Here is a 12,489-nt window from a genome sequence, read left to right on the forward strand (position 1 = left end):
GCATATATACCATAAATGTTTATTTTTGTAATGCAGTTCTTTGTACAATAACACACTGGTGCTGGTATCAAAATAAATATTGATTTATCATTATTTTTTCTTTTTATGTTGCATCCTAGTTTAAGATGGTGATACTAAAGCCTTGCAGATTAGTAATTTCACTGCATGCCTTTATATTCTTTCATTGGATCTAATTGGCTGTAGAAACAGGGTTCATCATTAGAAGATAACTCAAAAACATACTCAACACTGCAAATGTTAAAAGAGAAGTAAGAATAACAAGTCTGTGTGAAAGTGATTAAATGCCAGTTTGTAAAAATAACTCTAATTGAGTTTTTGACTCAGAATTTGTGCACTGAGTGTTGTGGAAGTTAATGAATGCTTGTGAGACTTTTAGATTATTTGACTGTCATAGAACGTAAGCTGAGTTGAGACTAATGAAAACAAACCTGAGCTACCAAAGCACATACTGAATAATTCATTTTATCACTTGTTAATTGCAACACACAAGCAATTAATAGTCTTTAAGTAAATGCAATTATAGTGCATCAATACAGCTAAAGTAATGGATGTGGCAATATTTGTTCAGGCACCAGGAAAAACGGCCCAAGAATTTAAATATTTGCCCCACAAAAGCAGTGTTTGTTGAGGTATATTCACAACAAACATAAAAGAAAAATAAATAAAATATAATAGAATGTAATATAATAATATAATATTGTTCTTCTGGCAGCCGTGTTTTTGTTGAAACCCTGATGTAGCCAGTCTCCCCCAAAGTGAGATGCTTGCTTTTTGGGCTCATTGGTGTCATGATTGCTTCTGCCTTTCATTTCTCCCTCTTTTTCATCCTGTTTGCAGAACCTTGTAAAGCACCTACCAGAGCAGGAGCAGCTGAATGCACTGGCCAAGTACGAAAATGAGTACTCTAATTTGTCGGAGCCTGAGCAGTTTGGGGTTGTGGTGAGTAATCTCTCACACAGATGCATCCATTGACAAAAAAAACCCAAAAAACTTTCAACTCCACACCATCCTACTGCTCAAAGCTGTAAAATGTACAAAGGGTTAGAAAACGTTAATTTTTACACTTAAATGTTTTGGTCATGTAAACTCATCTTGTGTTGCAATTTCTTTCTTTGTGTCTCTATGAAAGCACACAGACACACACACACACACACATACTGAGCACTTTCATAAGATTATCACAACCAAGAGCTTTTTAAAATGCTACCTTTTTTTTGGCATAAGAAGAAAGACAGCACACCTGTGGACTAATTTATGCATATTAAAGAGCGGCAATTCCACCTGAATATGTCTACATTTTTGTCTGAAAGACATCAGAAAAGAGGCTTATCCAGAATTTTGGATGGGGGGGGCGTAGCAGGTTTTATGTATTCTGTTTAAAGCCACCAAGACTTACTGACAAACCATCCGATAATCTGCTTCCTTTACCCGGTGTTTTGTACGTGTGCATGAAAAAGACCTGGTTGTTTGTGAGGAGAGGAGGAGGAGGCATTGAGCTTTTGTGTATGGTTCATTAGGGAGACATAGAACAAATAAGAACCTGCTTATATAGTTTGTTTGAGTGGGCCCAAAGAGGCCTGTGTGCTTTCATGGATCAGAAAAGCTCAGGTTCTGGGGCATGTTTTTTTTTTAAATTGTAGTATTGTGCAGACACGTGGATCTCATCTACTGTTTTCTTTAACTGCCACCCTCACACTCGATTTTGACCTCCATCTTGTGTGTTGTTGTGAGTAGTTGTAATGCTTGTTCCAAGAAAGCTTTACAGCTTGTAACCTGCCTTTAAAACAGAAGTGACATATTTCTAGAAGGTTCCTTTATAAAAAAACAAACAAACAAAAAAAACAGCTGTTTTTGTGAAAATAAGTCAAAAGTCAATCAAACTTTCCGACTTCTCTGAAATATTAGTGATTTGTGCCATAACTTTTATAGATTTTGTGTATAAAAATAAATGCATTAACTTGTTTCTACCGAGAATAAAGGACCTCTCAGCCCTCTCTTCCAGCTGCTTTCCCAAACGAAAGATGCACAATAAAAGATATTCTTACCTGTATTTACATTCTTATTATTCATATAATCAGAGCTTAGAATTTTTAAGTTATTAGGTCCGGGAGCCCAGACAGATGCTGGTGTGTGGGGTCAGGTGGCAACACTGAACATATCCTGCAACCTGCAGGGCACTGGACAAATAAATGAACCATAGTTTCAGCCTGGACGCAAAAAGGGCAGCACATAACAGCTGTTCCTACACGCCATCCCTGCTGGTTTTGAGCAATTGTTGCGTATTATCTAATTATTAAAGGTTGGCTTGCATAAATAGTGCTTTGTGGTGGCAGTTGTTTACATTTTACAGCTTGTGTTAAGGCCTTGTCCTGCGTGCTCCAGGTATTACAGATTGTTTTTTTTTTTTGCTGTTGTTGTATTTTTGGCTTTTTTTTTTTTTTTTTCTCTCTCTTGACCCAGCGTCCTCTCTCTGTTTCCAAAAGTTAAGATTTACACACTAGGCATCAAGGAAGAATATGGAAATACACTTTTCCTCCTATAAATCTAAATGATAAAGAAAGTTAATGAGAGATAGCTGCCACTGTGCATCTTTCAGCACCATCTTTCTGTGAGCAGAAAGAGGCTGTTAATTCCCAGTTGTACTCTGCATTGCTGGTTTTTTGTACAATCCTTAAAATATAAAAATGCAATGCATAACCAGTGCAACATTTCACAACTCTGGTTTTCAGGGGGGGGTTCATGTGTTATTAAGAAGAACCAGGCTCGTCTGGGGTGTTGGCAGAACTAAAAAATGCACAAATGAATCAGAATGTGGGAACATTGTGCACGTGTGTTATGAAACAATATCTTGATTATTTGATTATATGCCTTGGTTCGGAAGTTTTTAAGCTATGTTTCCTTCATTTTTTTAAGTTCTGTGCTCATATATGCTCAAGTTCTTGTTGGCACAGTCATACATGACATCAGCTGAACTGCTCTCTCTCATTCTCTCCTGCCTCCTAATTTAATTAAAAGACAAGCTGCATTTTCCAAAACCTCTCTTTCATTTTGGTCTATTACAACTCAACCCTTCCATGTTTCCAATCCAACACCCATCACTCTCTGTAGCTTAAAAACAAACCACAGCTGCCCACATTTCACTGCAATGTTTGCTGTCTTTCATCTTTTTCTGCTTATTATCTCCTCACAATATTATCTTGATTACATCATTTATCCTATCCTCAAGCTTCACTTCAGCATTATGTTTTAGTCCTTTGCACCTTGTTATTTCTTAATTTTCTCATATAATTTTCCTCTTTGTTTTCTTGCTCTTGTCTTTTTGTCAAACAAATACCCTGACACACACACACACACACACACGTCTTGCTCAGTCACTCACTGAAATAGCCATTTGATAAGATTACAGTAGCTGTAATTAAACCCTTGATGGAGGACATCAAACCACACAGCCAGCTGTTGTGTGAAACAGACAATTGGAACCTGCCCCCCTCCCTGTTGCCCCACACACATACACAATCATGGCTGTGGCCAGGTCTTGGGCCCAATGCAATATTTTCCAATTTTCTCTAATTGTGTGAGAGTGGTAATCCAAGGCAGCCTATTCTATATTCCACCCCCTCCACTGTCTGCCCTATATGGACACTAACTCCACAATTAACTTACCAGACCTGCATCCCAAATCAAATCAATGCCAGCATCTATTACTACTGCCTAGCAACACTTTCCAGCATGCTAGTTGCATAAATGTCTTCTAAATTAGATCGACTTCATGTGAAAGCACCAGAAGTGTAATTATAGATATTTTAAGTTTAACTGTGCTCTCTGAAGTGGTTTTCTCTCTTAAACATAATTTCCCCTGCTTTTCTTTTGCCCTACTTTATTCTTTTTTCTATAATTCCCCTTTTCCCTAACACGTAATGCCTGCATCGCTTTTCTCTGCCTGCAGATGAGCAGCCTGAAGCGGCTGCGACCTCGCCTCAGCCACATCCTGTTTCGACTCCAGTTTGAGGAGCAGATAAACAATCTACGCCCAGATATCCTGGCAGTAAATACAGCATGTGAAGAGGTCAGGAAGAGCCGCTCTTTCGGCCGCTTACTGGAGCTTGTGCTGCTGCTGGGGAATTACATGAATGCAGGCTCTCGAAACGCCCAGTCCTACGGCTTCGACCTCAGTTCTCTTTGTAAGGTAAGGGTTGAAACGCCGACCCTCTCATCGGCTGTTTACATACACTGTCTTGTCATTTATCCCTGTGGTGGGGATGGCTCTGCATCAGTGGTGTTCAATAAAGCTTATGAGATAAACTTTTTCTCACAAAGTTCATACAGCTGTTTGCAGGTGGGCTATTGTAGCAGTAGTAACTTCATTTTCACTGACCTGAATTGAACTTTAAATGAATTTGGCCTGCCTAACTCATGGCTACAGTCTAATTTTATATTCAGTCCTATTTCACCCAAATGCCCTCTGTTATATTTTTATAAGCTTTATTTTTAGTTCCTATAATATTAGTCTGAGCCTCCTAAATGACTTGATCATTTTCAACTGCTAGATTTTATCACCATCAGTCCCACAAGAACTGCTTTCTGTATGAGCTGGTTCCTGTTCAAGGGATCTCTGACTCAGACCTTGTTTAATAAACTTTTGATACGTATAAAATAACTATAATAATTTAAAAAAAGGTGATCTTAAAAATGGTTCACCCTGTTATTTTTTTTTTTGTTTTGTTTTTGTTTTTTTTTATAAATGGATTCTGTGTAATGTCTTGATCCCATATAGCAGTATATTGCCTCAGTATTTTCTGTCCAATCTTTTATAACCAACAGATCCGCAACTTCTGGTCGACAGAAGGTGTCGGGTTAAAAGTGTTGAGAACTTAAAAGCACGTCCTTAGGACATTGTGCCCATCCACAAGCTTTCATCCATTCCACTTTCCTCTTCTAGCCCTTTCACACTTGCTGGTTCCTGAACCAAAATTTCAACAGGCTGACGTACTCGGACTAAAAAACCCCCCCCCCCCCCCCCCCCCCCCACACACACACACACACACACACACACACACACACACACAAAACAAAATGAGCACCTGACCAATATGCTCAGCTAGCTGGTTGTTTAGCCAGTATTGCACTCTGCGTTTTAATAAAATAATTAAGGAAAATGTAAAACAAAAAGAATGCCAGATCAAATAGTCAATCACCTTAAGAGGAGGAACTTAAGTGAGGAAGGAACACTGGGACACACAAAAATAACTAGGACAAAAGTGGAGCTGGATGTGGTGTTAGATGTCCGTCTTTCCAGCTGCTGGACAGCCTCTGCTGCAGCTACAACTGAATAAGCCGACAGCATTGCTTTGTGGAAGACCCTGTCTGTTCTTTCAGAAATGGACATGGTAGATTAATTAGACTCCACCTGTTGGGGAAAAAAAAAAGTTCAGACAGGGCAACTTAGGTTGATCCAACACTAGAATCCTTCCTTTTGCTGTAAAAATTAAGTAGGCTATAAATCGGTCGGGCCCTAGTTTTGTGCGTCACTAACAATGCATTTTGGTAGAACTGGGAAATGTCAACATATTAAAGCTAACGTGCTGATAGTTAAGGTTTCTTTTGCAAACACAAACATACAAACTTTCCATTCTCCTCATCACTGAAATGCTGAGACTATGATTGCACACACTGCAGAACTACTCATGCTTCATGATTTGACACTGCAGAGACTCATACCTGTGGATTTTATGTGTCATGAACACTAGGTTTCCCTGTGTGATAGTGATGGTAAGAAACAGGGTGTAATCTCTGGATAGGAAACTCCACCAGTGGTTACATTACAGCTGTTGACACACGCAGTGCAGTTTCCACAGTAACTACCACTGCAGCCATTTGTCACTGCCATCCTTTTTACCCTGTTAGATTTGGATACTTATGCTCATACAAACACTGCTGCATGTGCCCAATATAAATTCATATGCCTATGATGGATTAGATACATTACTGTGACAGTAATGTAATCAATCAATAGAGGTCTATTACGGATTATGTCTTTTGTGAAACACTACTGTTTCTTTCATTCTCCCTCTTAATAGACATATGCCGTATGACGATGGCGAGGCGATGTCACAGGCAGGATGTGTATAGAGGAAGACATCACCTTTCATGCCTGATCTAGAGTTTGACAACTTAATTCCACAGCACACTCCACAGCACAAGAAAATTGCACCCAGCCCAACTGCAAAGAGGAAAATGTTTACATTGTCAGCTATGATTACCATCCATCTAAATTCAGAAAGGGGTCTTTGTTAGGGAATGCTTGAATCTTTTGTTGGAAAAAAAAGGGGGAAACTGAAATGAAAAGAGAGATGAGAATGTTTGATTAGAGGAGATAATGCAAACATGATTAAACCCAGCGGGTCTGAGTACACTGCTGTCTACCAATAGATCACCTAGAGAGATACACAGCAACACACTCCACAGGAGGGATGATCAACAGGGACGCTGAGAGACATCTTGGAATTAGACTGTAAAAGAGCAATGATGAAAATTTATCAGAGAAATTGAAAAATTGTTGTGCGTGGACAGAAGGGAGGCAGCGAGTACAAGGGGTCATCACATTGTGAAATTGCATCCGCTGCACAAGTATGAGAAGTAAAATCATCTGTTGCACTGTCAACACTTAGCACTTATGAGGCTCGTGCTTAGACACACGCTCATTTGTCTCATAATATCCAGCAGATATGACCATCTGGTGTTGTCTACAAAACTACAACGATACATTTAAAGTTAAACTGACTTATTTTTTTGTATGCCACAGAGTACATATCTGCTTTGGGAATCACACACCCTGTGTTTCTCTTTGAAAAAAAAAATATAAATAAATAGGGGTGACACATTAAGGAAAACCTTGAATAGCAGACCAGGGTGATTCCAAATGTTAAACAGAAAAACAAAACTCTAACAAATTAGGGGAAATACAAACCATTATATTAAAGATTGTAGAACTGTACACAAAAAAAAAACGAAAGCTCAATTTTTGTCCACTTTATAATAACTGTGTTCATGGAAAAATAAATAAAAAAAAATAAAAAAGATTGCATTGAATCTTGACTTCATTTCCACCCTCCATCCTGTACATGCACAGGCGACAGTGGAATCCTGTACTTCATTTGACTTGATGTGGTCACATTTTTATTATCATTTGACTATTATGGAACAAAGCCATTTATATATTTAAAAATCAGTTTTAAAAATCTAAACATATTTCTTCAATACATTACAGGGATGCCATTTTTTTTCTTTGTCTAAAACTTTAAAGCTTGTTTATATAATGACGTAAGAGGTGCCACCACTGACTGACTTGCTTGACTCCAAACTGTTAAACAATGCCAAAGTAAGAAAGAGTCAATGCATGGATGTGCAGCTGAGCAGCCTTTATAGGCAAACGTGATCTTATCAGACACTTTCTTAATAAGAGCCTCAAACTTTAAATTTGAGTCTAAAACAACACCCAGATATTTGAACTCTTCTACCTTTTATGTTGCTTGATGGTTTTTGTGGCAGCCTGGGTTGGATCCACTTGTCCCTTTAAGGGAAGGGTCACTGCAGATCAATACAAAATTCATCTGAGTGATTTCTCCTATGATGAAACATTTTTTCCTCCGTAGACTGGGCTTTTCCAAGATGACAATTCCATGATTCATGAGGCATTAGGGGTCACTAAAAGGTTTGATGACTTAAAATGATACGAGCCATATAGCATATTGCATTCACTGGTTCTCAACCCAGATAAGATTTCCAACCACAATATCAGACAGTGCTCTCCATTCTCCACCACCATCATCAAAATACCAAAGGATCACATAACTTTTGGAGTAAAAGGGTTTCATTTCTATTTGGCTTCCAGAGAAATGTGGACTAAGTGGTGGCAAACAAACCCAAACAGCCAAACATAGGTGAACATCATATTTACAATTAAATTCTGCATATTCCTTTAATATCAGTATGCATGTATCAGTCATGCAGAGCTTAAATCTTTGAGGCAGCAGACCAACCTGCATGGATTTTGTTTCTCATGTTTCTTCATGAATCTGTCTGTGAACATATCATGTTCTGCTTTCTGCATCTTAGCTTTTAGAAGCAGGGAACACAAAAATATTATTTTAGGTGAAGTGTAGCGCTGGCATCAGTTTGCAGCTAATCAGCAGCTCTGCTGCAGAACATTAAACTGCATGAAACAGATATGTGGCTGATGTGGCCTTTTAAAACCTCATCACACCGTCTACCCTCAATGCTTTGGCCTCTGGGAAGGGTTTTTATATTTTTTAAGGCACTTTTCCACCTTATGACAATGACATGACTGCTCTGGCTTAACATTGTATTGTAAGTGATTGAAGTACGAATGAAGACTGAGGTGATACTAATGTGCTATTAGAGAGCACAGACATCAAATAATAAGCAAATGAGTGACACCTTCTTAACTAAGATAAAGGACATTAACATGATTCCAGACGCTTTTTTTTCTTTTTTGCTACAGGTAGCAATAATTAAAGCAGAACTGACTCTACTAAACATTTAAATGTGTTCAAAATAATGCAAGTAAATGATGAAAACAGGAGCTGAAATACGGCAGGGCTAATTCACACAACTTACTGACATCTGCACAGCAGTGTTGTTTTTTGCAGGCATCTCTTTTTTAGTCTTAGTTTTAGTCGTCATGGTGAAAATGCTTATTAGTTTTAGTCATGTTTTAGTCATGTCTAAGTTTGATAGTTTTAGTCTAGTTTTAGTCGACGAACACTCAAAAAGGTTGTAGTCTAGTTTTAGTCAAATAAAAAAAGTATTAGTTTTTAACAAATTAATTCAGGTCAATTATACGTATTAAAAAGTGGAATCAAGGTTGACAGGTTATAAGAAGAATTGCAATTCATAAAATAAAATAAGTTAACCTGTCCAGCTTCTTCATAATAACCAGATCCTTTACTAGACTGATAGCTTTAGCCGACACTTTCCCATCAACAGGGATGCAATTCTGCCGTGCTATACTTAACTGCTGTTGGGCAGAAAGCTTTTATTTCTATATTGCAGCTTTTTTCATGAATTGATGCCCTACTTCATCATACAAAAATGTCACACAAGAAAATGGCAGATCTATATACATACATATAGCAACGCATTGTGAGCTTGTTGTTTGGTTATTTTCATCAATAATTACAAAATTAAAAGGAATGGTTTTAGACTTAGAAGGTTTCCCAGCCAACAGCAAATACTGGAATCAATTACTCCTAAAAAGCAAAGAGCAACAACATCCTTACTTTAGTAAATGTGGCTTTATTTCTCAGAATATTCTGAAGTGCAATACTCGACCCTGAACATACACACAACCAAAATATGAGCAATGGATGAGGAACACATGCTGAACTTGTCTCAACCTGGTCTGCCAGTGAAATTATGATGGATTATACTTAAAATATTGTTTCGTCGCTTCCACCAAACCCCTTTGTCGACGCTGCCGTCATGATCTACGTGTTATGGGATGTGTCTAACTGCTGTGTGTGTGGTTCAGCCAGCTCTGTGTGTGTGTGAGCGTGAGTGAACGTGCACACGAAGGGAACTGCGCAGTAGTGAAGAGAGCGGGGAAGTGGTGTAAAAGTATCAACGAGGTCTTGTAATAAAGCCGTACCTCAGCGCAGCCGCTGCCTTCCTCTCCTTGTGTTTCACCCTGTTAACAAGTGTAGAGAGGAGCGTTGGGAGTTAACCCTAAAGCGAATGCTACTTTGGCCCTGGAGAAGAAGGATCTCCCCCGTGTCTTCCGACCATGGTCAGAAGAGGAAAACGGGAAAGGTTAACAAATTTACGAATAAACTACTTGTCTGTGTCCGCCGCATGTCTGGTGGTGGGCGTGGCCAAGGTGCAGCAGCATTGTTGACTGACAGATTGCACTCACAATAGGCAGAAATGTCGTGCATTTTTAATGGCAGACAATCAGCCCTTGAACATTTTCGTCTCGTCAACGAAATCTCACAAACTTCTCGTCATGTTTTCGTCATCAGAGAGATCGTTATCGTCATGAAAAACGGGTTCGTCAACAAAATAAATTCGTCATCGTTGATGAAAACAACACTGCTGCACAGGCCATTGCATCGATTTAAGGGTTGTGTTAAATGCCAACATGGCATCGGAGTCCATACAATTTGCTATGCAGCCATAGTGTAAACAGCAACTATATACGTTCACACCACAGTCTGAAGAAAACATTTCAGGTCAGCTATTCTTTAAGAGTCTTGGTCCAGCCACTGGTATTCTTTATTTAATAAAATCTTTAAGATTTTAATGATTATGAACAATATAAGATCATCAGACAATTCACTCCTACTCGTGACTTTAGTCTCCTGGTAATCTGCTGTCACTCAAACAGGCTGTTGGCATTTCTGATTTCATCATGAAACTACATCAGTGTCCATGCAGCAAGACAAACTCCACATTTTTCCCTATTAATTAATTTATTAATTGTTGAACATTGCACCACATTCACCAACAGTTCCTTATAAACATATTTAAGAATATATTTGTGAATAAGACCCATCGTCTTTAGTTAATTAAAGGGTAGCCTGTGGCAGTTTCAGCGAGCTGTCTTTTGGTCTGAACTCTCCTCTCACCCTGTCAGAACAGTTTTATAATCAACAGGATCTTATTTGAAGATCTTTCTAGAAACAAAAGAAACTTCATAAATTTATTTGTTTGTGTTTCTGTGTTTTACAACAGCTGAAAGACACAAAGTCTGCAGACCAGAAGACAACATTACTTCACTTCTTAGCAGAAGTTTGTGAGGAGGAGTTTCCCGATGTGATCAAGTTTGTTGACGACCTTGAGCATGTGGATCGAGCAAGCAGAGGTAATATACACAAACCTGAACACTGCCTTGTTTTTTTATTGTCAAGTAGTTGTATTTGACTGGGAAAATACTCACCCAGGCACCTTAACATCAAAAAACAAAACACTCCAGTGCTTCCTCAGGAAAAAGCAATGCATTCAGTATGTTAAAATCAATATTTTGTTGAGATAAAAAGCTGGATCTAATAGCATTGATCTTACTTCTGAAGTGGTCACTGGAGTCTTCAAATGCAACATCTGATGGTGGCATGGAGGACTTGCCATCTGTGTTTTCTTTATTAAAAGGTTGATTGTTTTAAAAAAGAATTTGGGAGTGTTTTTATTGTGTGAAATGAGATTTGAAAAGTGGAGTGTTCTTGCCTGTTTAACAGTCTTACTGTAAATTTTGAGTTGTTCCTGGTAAATTGCAAAATGAAGTTAATTTTGTTTTCCTCTGTTTTCTCTGTGCTCTTGCAATTTCTTCTGGGTCTCTGATTTCCTCATTTCTCCACGGAGAGTGGGTTTGGATCTTATTGTTCTTTTTCTAAGTGAAGCTGCAGTGTTGATTTTTTTTGTTGTTTATTAAACAATAAAATCACATGATGCAGGTAAACTCTGAGCAGGAGTTTGATATAAAATGTTCATTAAATTTGCAGCCACCTCAGAACTTATACAGTTTCCTCACAGTTCTCACCAGGACCTCCTGTTAGATAAAACTGGTGATATTAAAAAACACACAGTAGTGGTCTGACACAACCCAGGTCAATAACAGAGGACACACTAGTGGACAGACCAAAGGTTATGACCAGATCCAGAGTTTGTCCTCTCTTGTGAGTAGGCTGTGTGACGTTAGTTAAAATTCATACATAACTCTGAGGGGTTATTGTGGGATTAGATGCTTGTTCATTCTGTAAACAATGTATTTTATCATTTTAGTGTTTGATCTATGCTACGCTTAGTTCATCCGCTCTGCTGTTTGATACTTAAATTAATCTTCTGATGTTGCACATTTACAAGTTATAGGTTTATTTTCTAAGCAAATGCATCAGGTCACGTCAGCCAACGAGATGAAGATTTATAGTCTGTTTAAATCTGTTAGTTTAAAGGTAACACACACAACAAAAAGACACAAACATGGCTTCACAGCGATGCTCACAAAGTGCTTGCAGTCTGGCGGGTGTCTCTAGAGTACAGTAAAGGTTACGAACAAGCATAGCAGGCCGGGTGGTCAAAGGAGACTTGGTCTTGTTCTTTGTTCATATTGCTAAAAGCAGCTCTCAGGTTGAAGCAGTGAGCAGCAGTCTGTGCAAAGTTTGTTTGTGTTTGTTTGCGAGGTTGTTGTGTCACAGCATGTTTCCTCTTGCTCCAAAGACGATTTTTACCCACTGATCTGCTCCCAGCAGGAGGGAGGGAAGGAAAGTGTGAGGAGAAGAAAACATAGGAGGATGGATTCTGTGACTTCATTGTTTGGACTCTCTTCATAAGGACTCTCCTAGGGTTTCTTTTCTCTCCTTTTCTTTGAAAACCTGGAGATAACGAGGTCCCTGTTGAGCATTTCATTTCTTCCAACTAAGCCACACAACCACAATCTCTTGGCCAAGAGTCATAAGT

The 12,489-nt window shown here is 38.6% G+C and overlaps 1 protein-coding gene across 5 annotated transcripts in view; it reads left to right on the plus strand.

The window, feature by feature from the left end:
- Positions 1–12,489, plus strand: part of LOC121644020 (protein diaphanous homolog 3-like) — a 176,922-nt gene that overhangs the window by 74,956 nt on the left and 89,477 nt on the right. For all 5 annotated transcript variants that reach the window (XM_041991717.1, XM_041991738.1, XM_041991724.1 and 2 more), the window contains 3 exons: positions 859–960; positions 3,968–4,207; positions 10,771–10,900. In XM_041991717.1, the coding sequence (XP_041847651.1) occupies positions 859–960; positions 3,968–4,207; positions 10,771–10,900 (472 nt within the window). The remainder of the gene's footprint in view (positions 1–858; positions 961–3,967; positions 4,208–10,770; positions 10,901–12,489) is intronic.

This window comes from Melanotaenia boesemani, chromosome 1 (genome assembly GCF_017639745.1).
Source record: "Melanotaenia boesemani isolate fMelBoe1 chromosome 1, fMelBoe1.pri, whole genome shotgun sequence".
NCBI classification, from domain to species: domain Eukaryota; kingdom Metazoa; phylum Chordata; class Actinopteri; order Atheriniformes; family Melanotaeniidae; genus Melanotaenia; species Melanotaenia boesemani.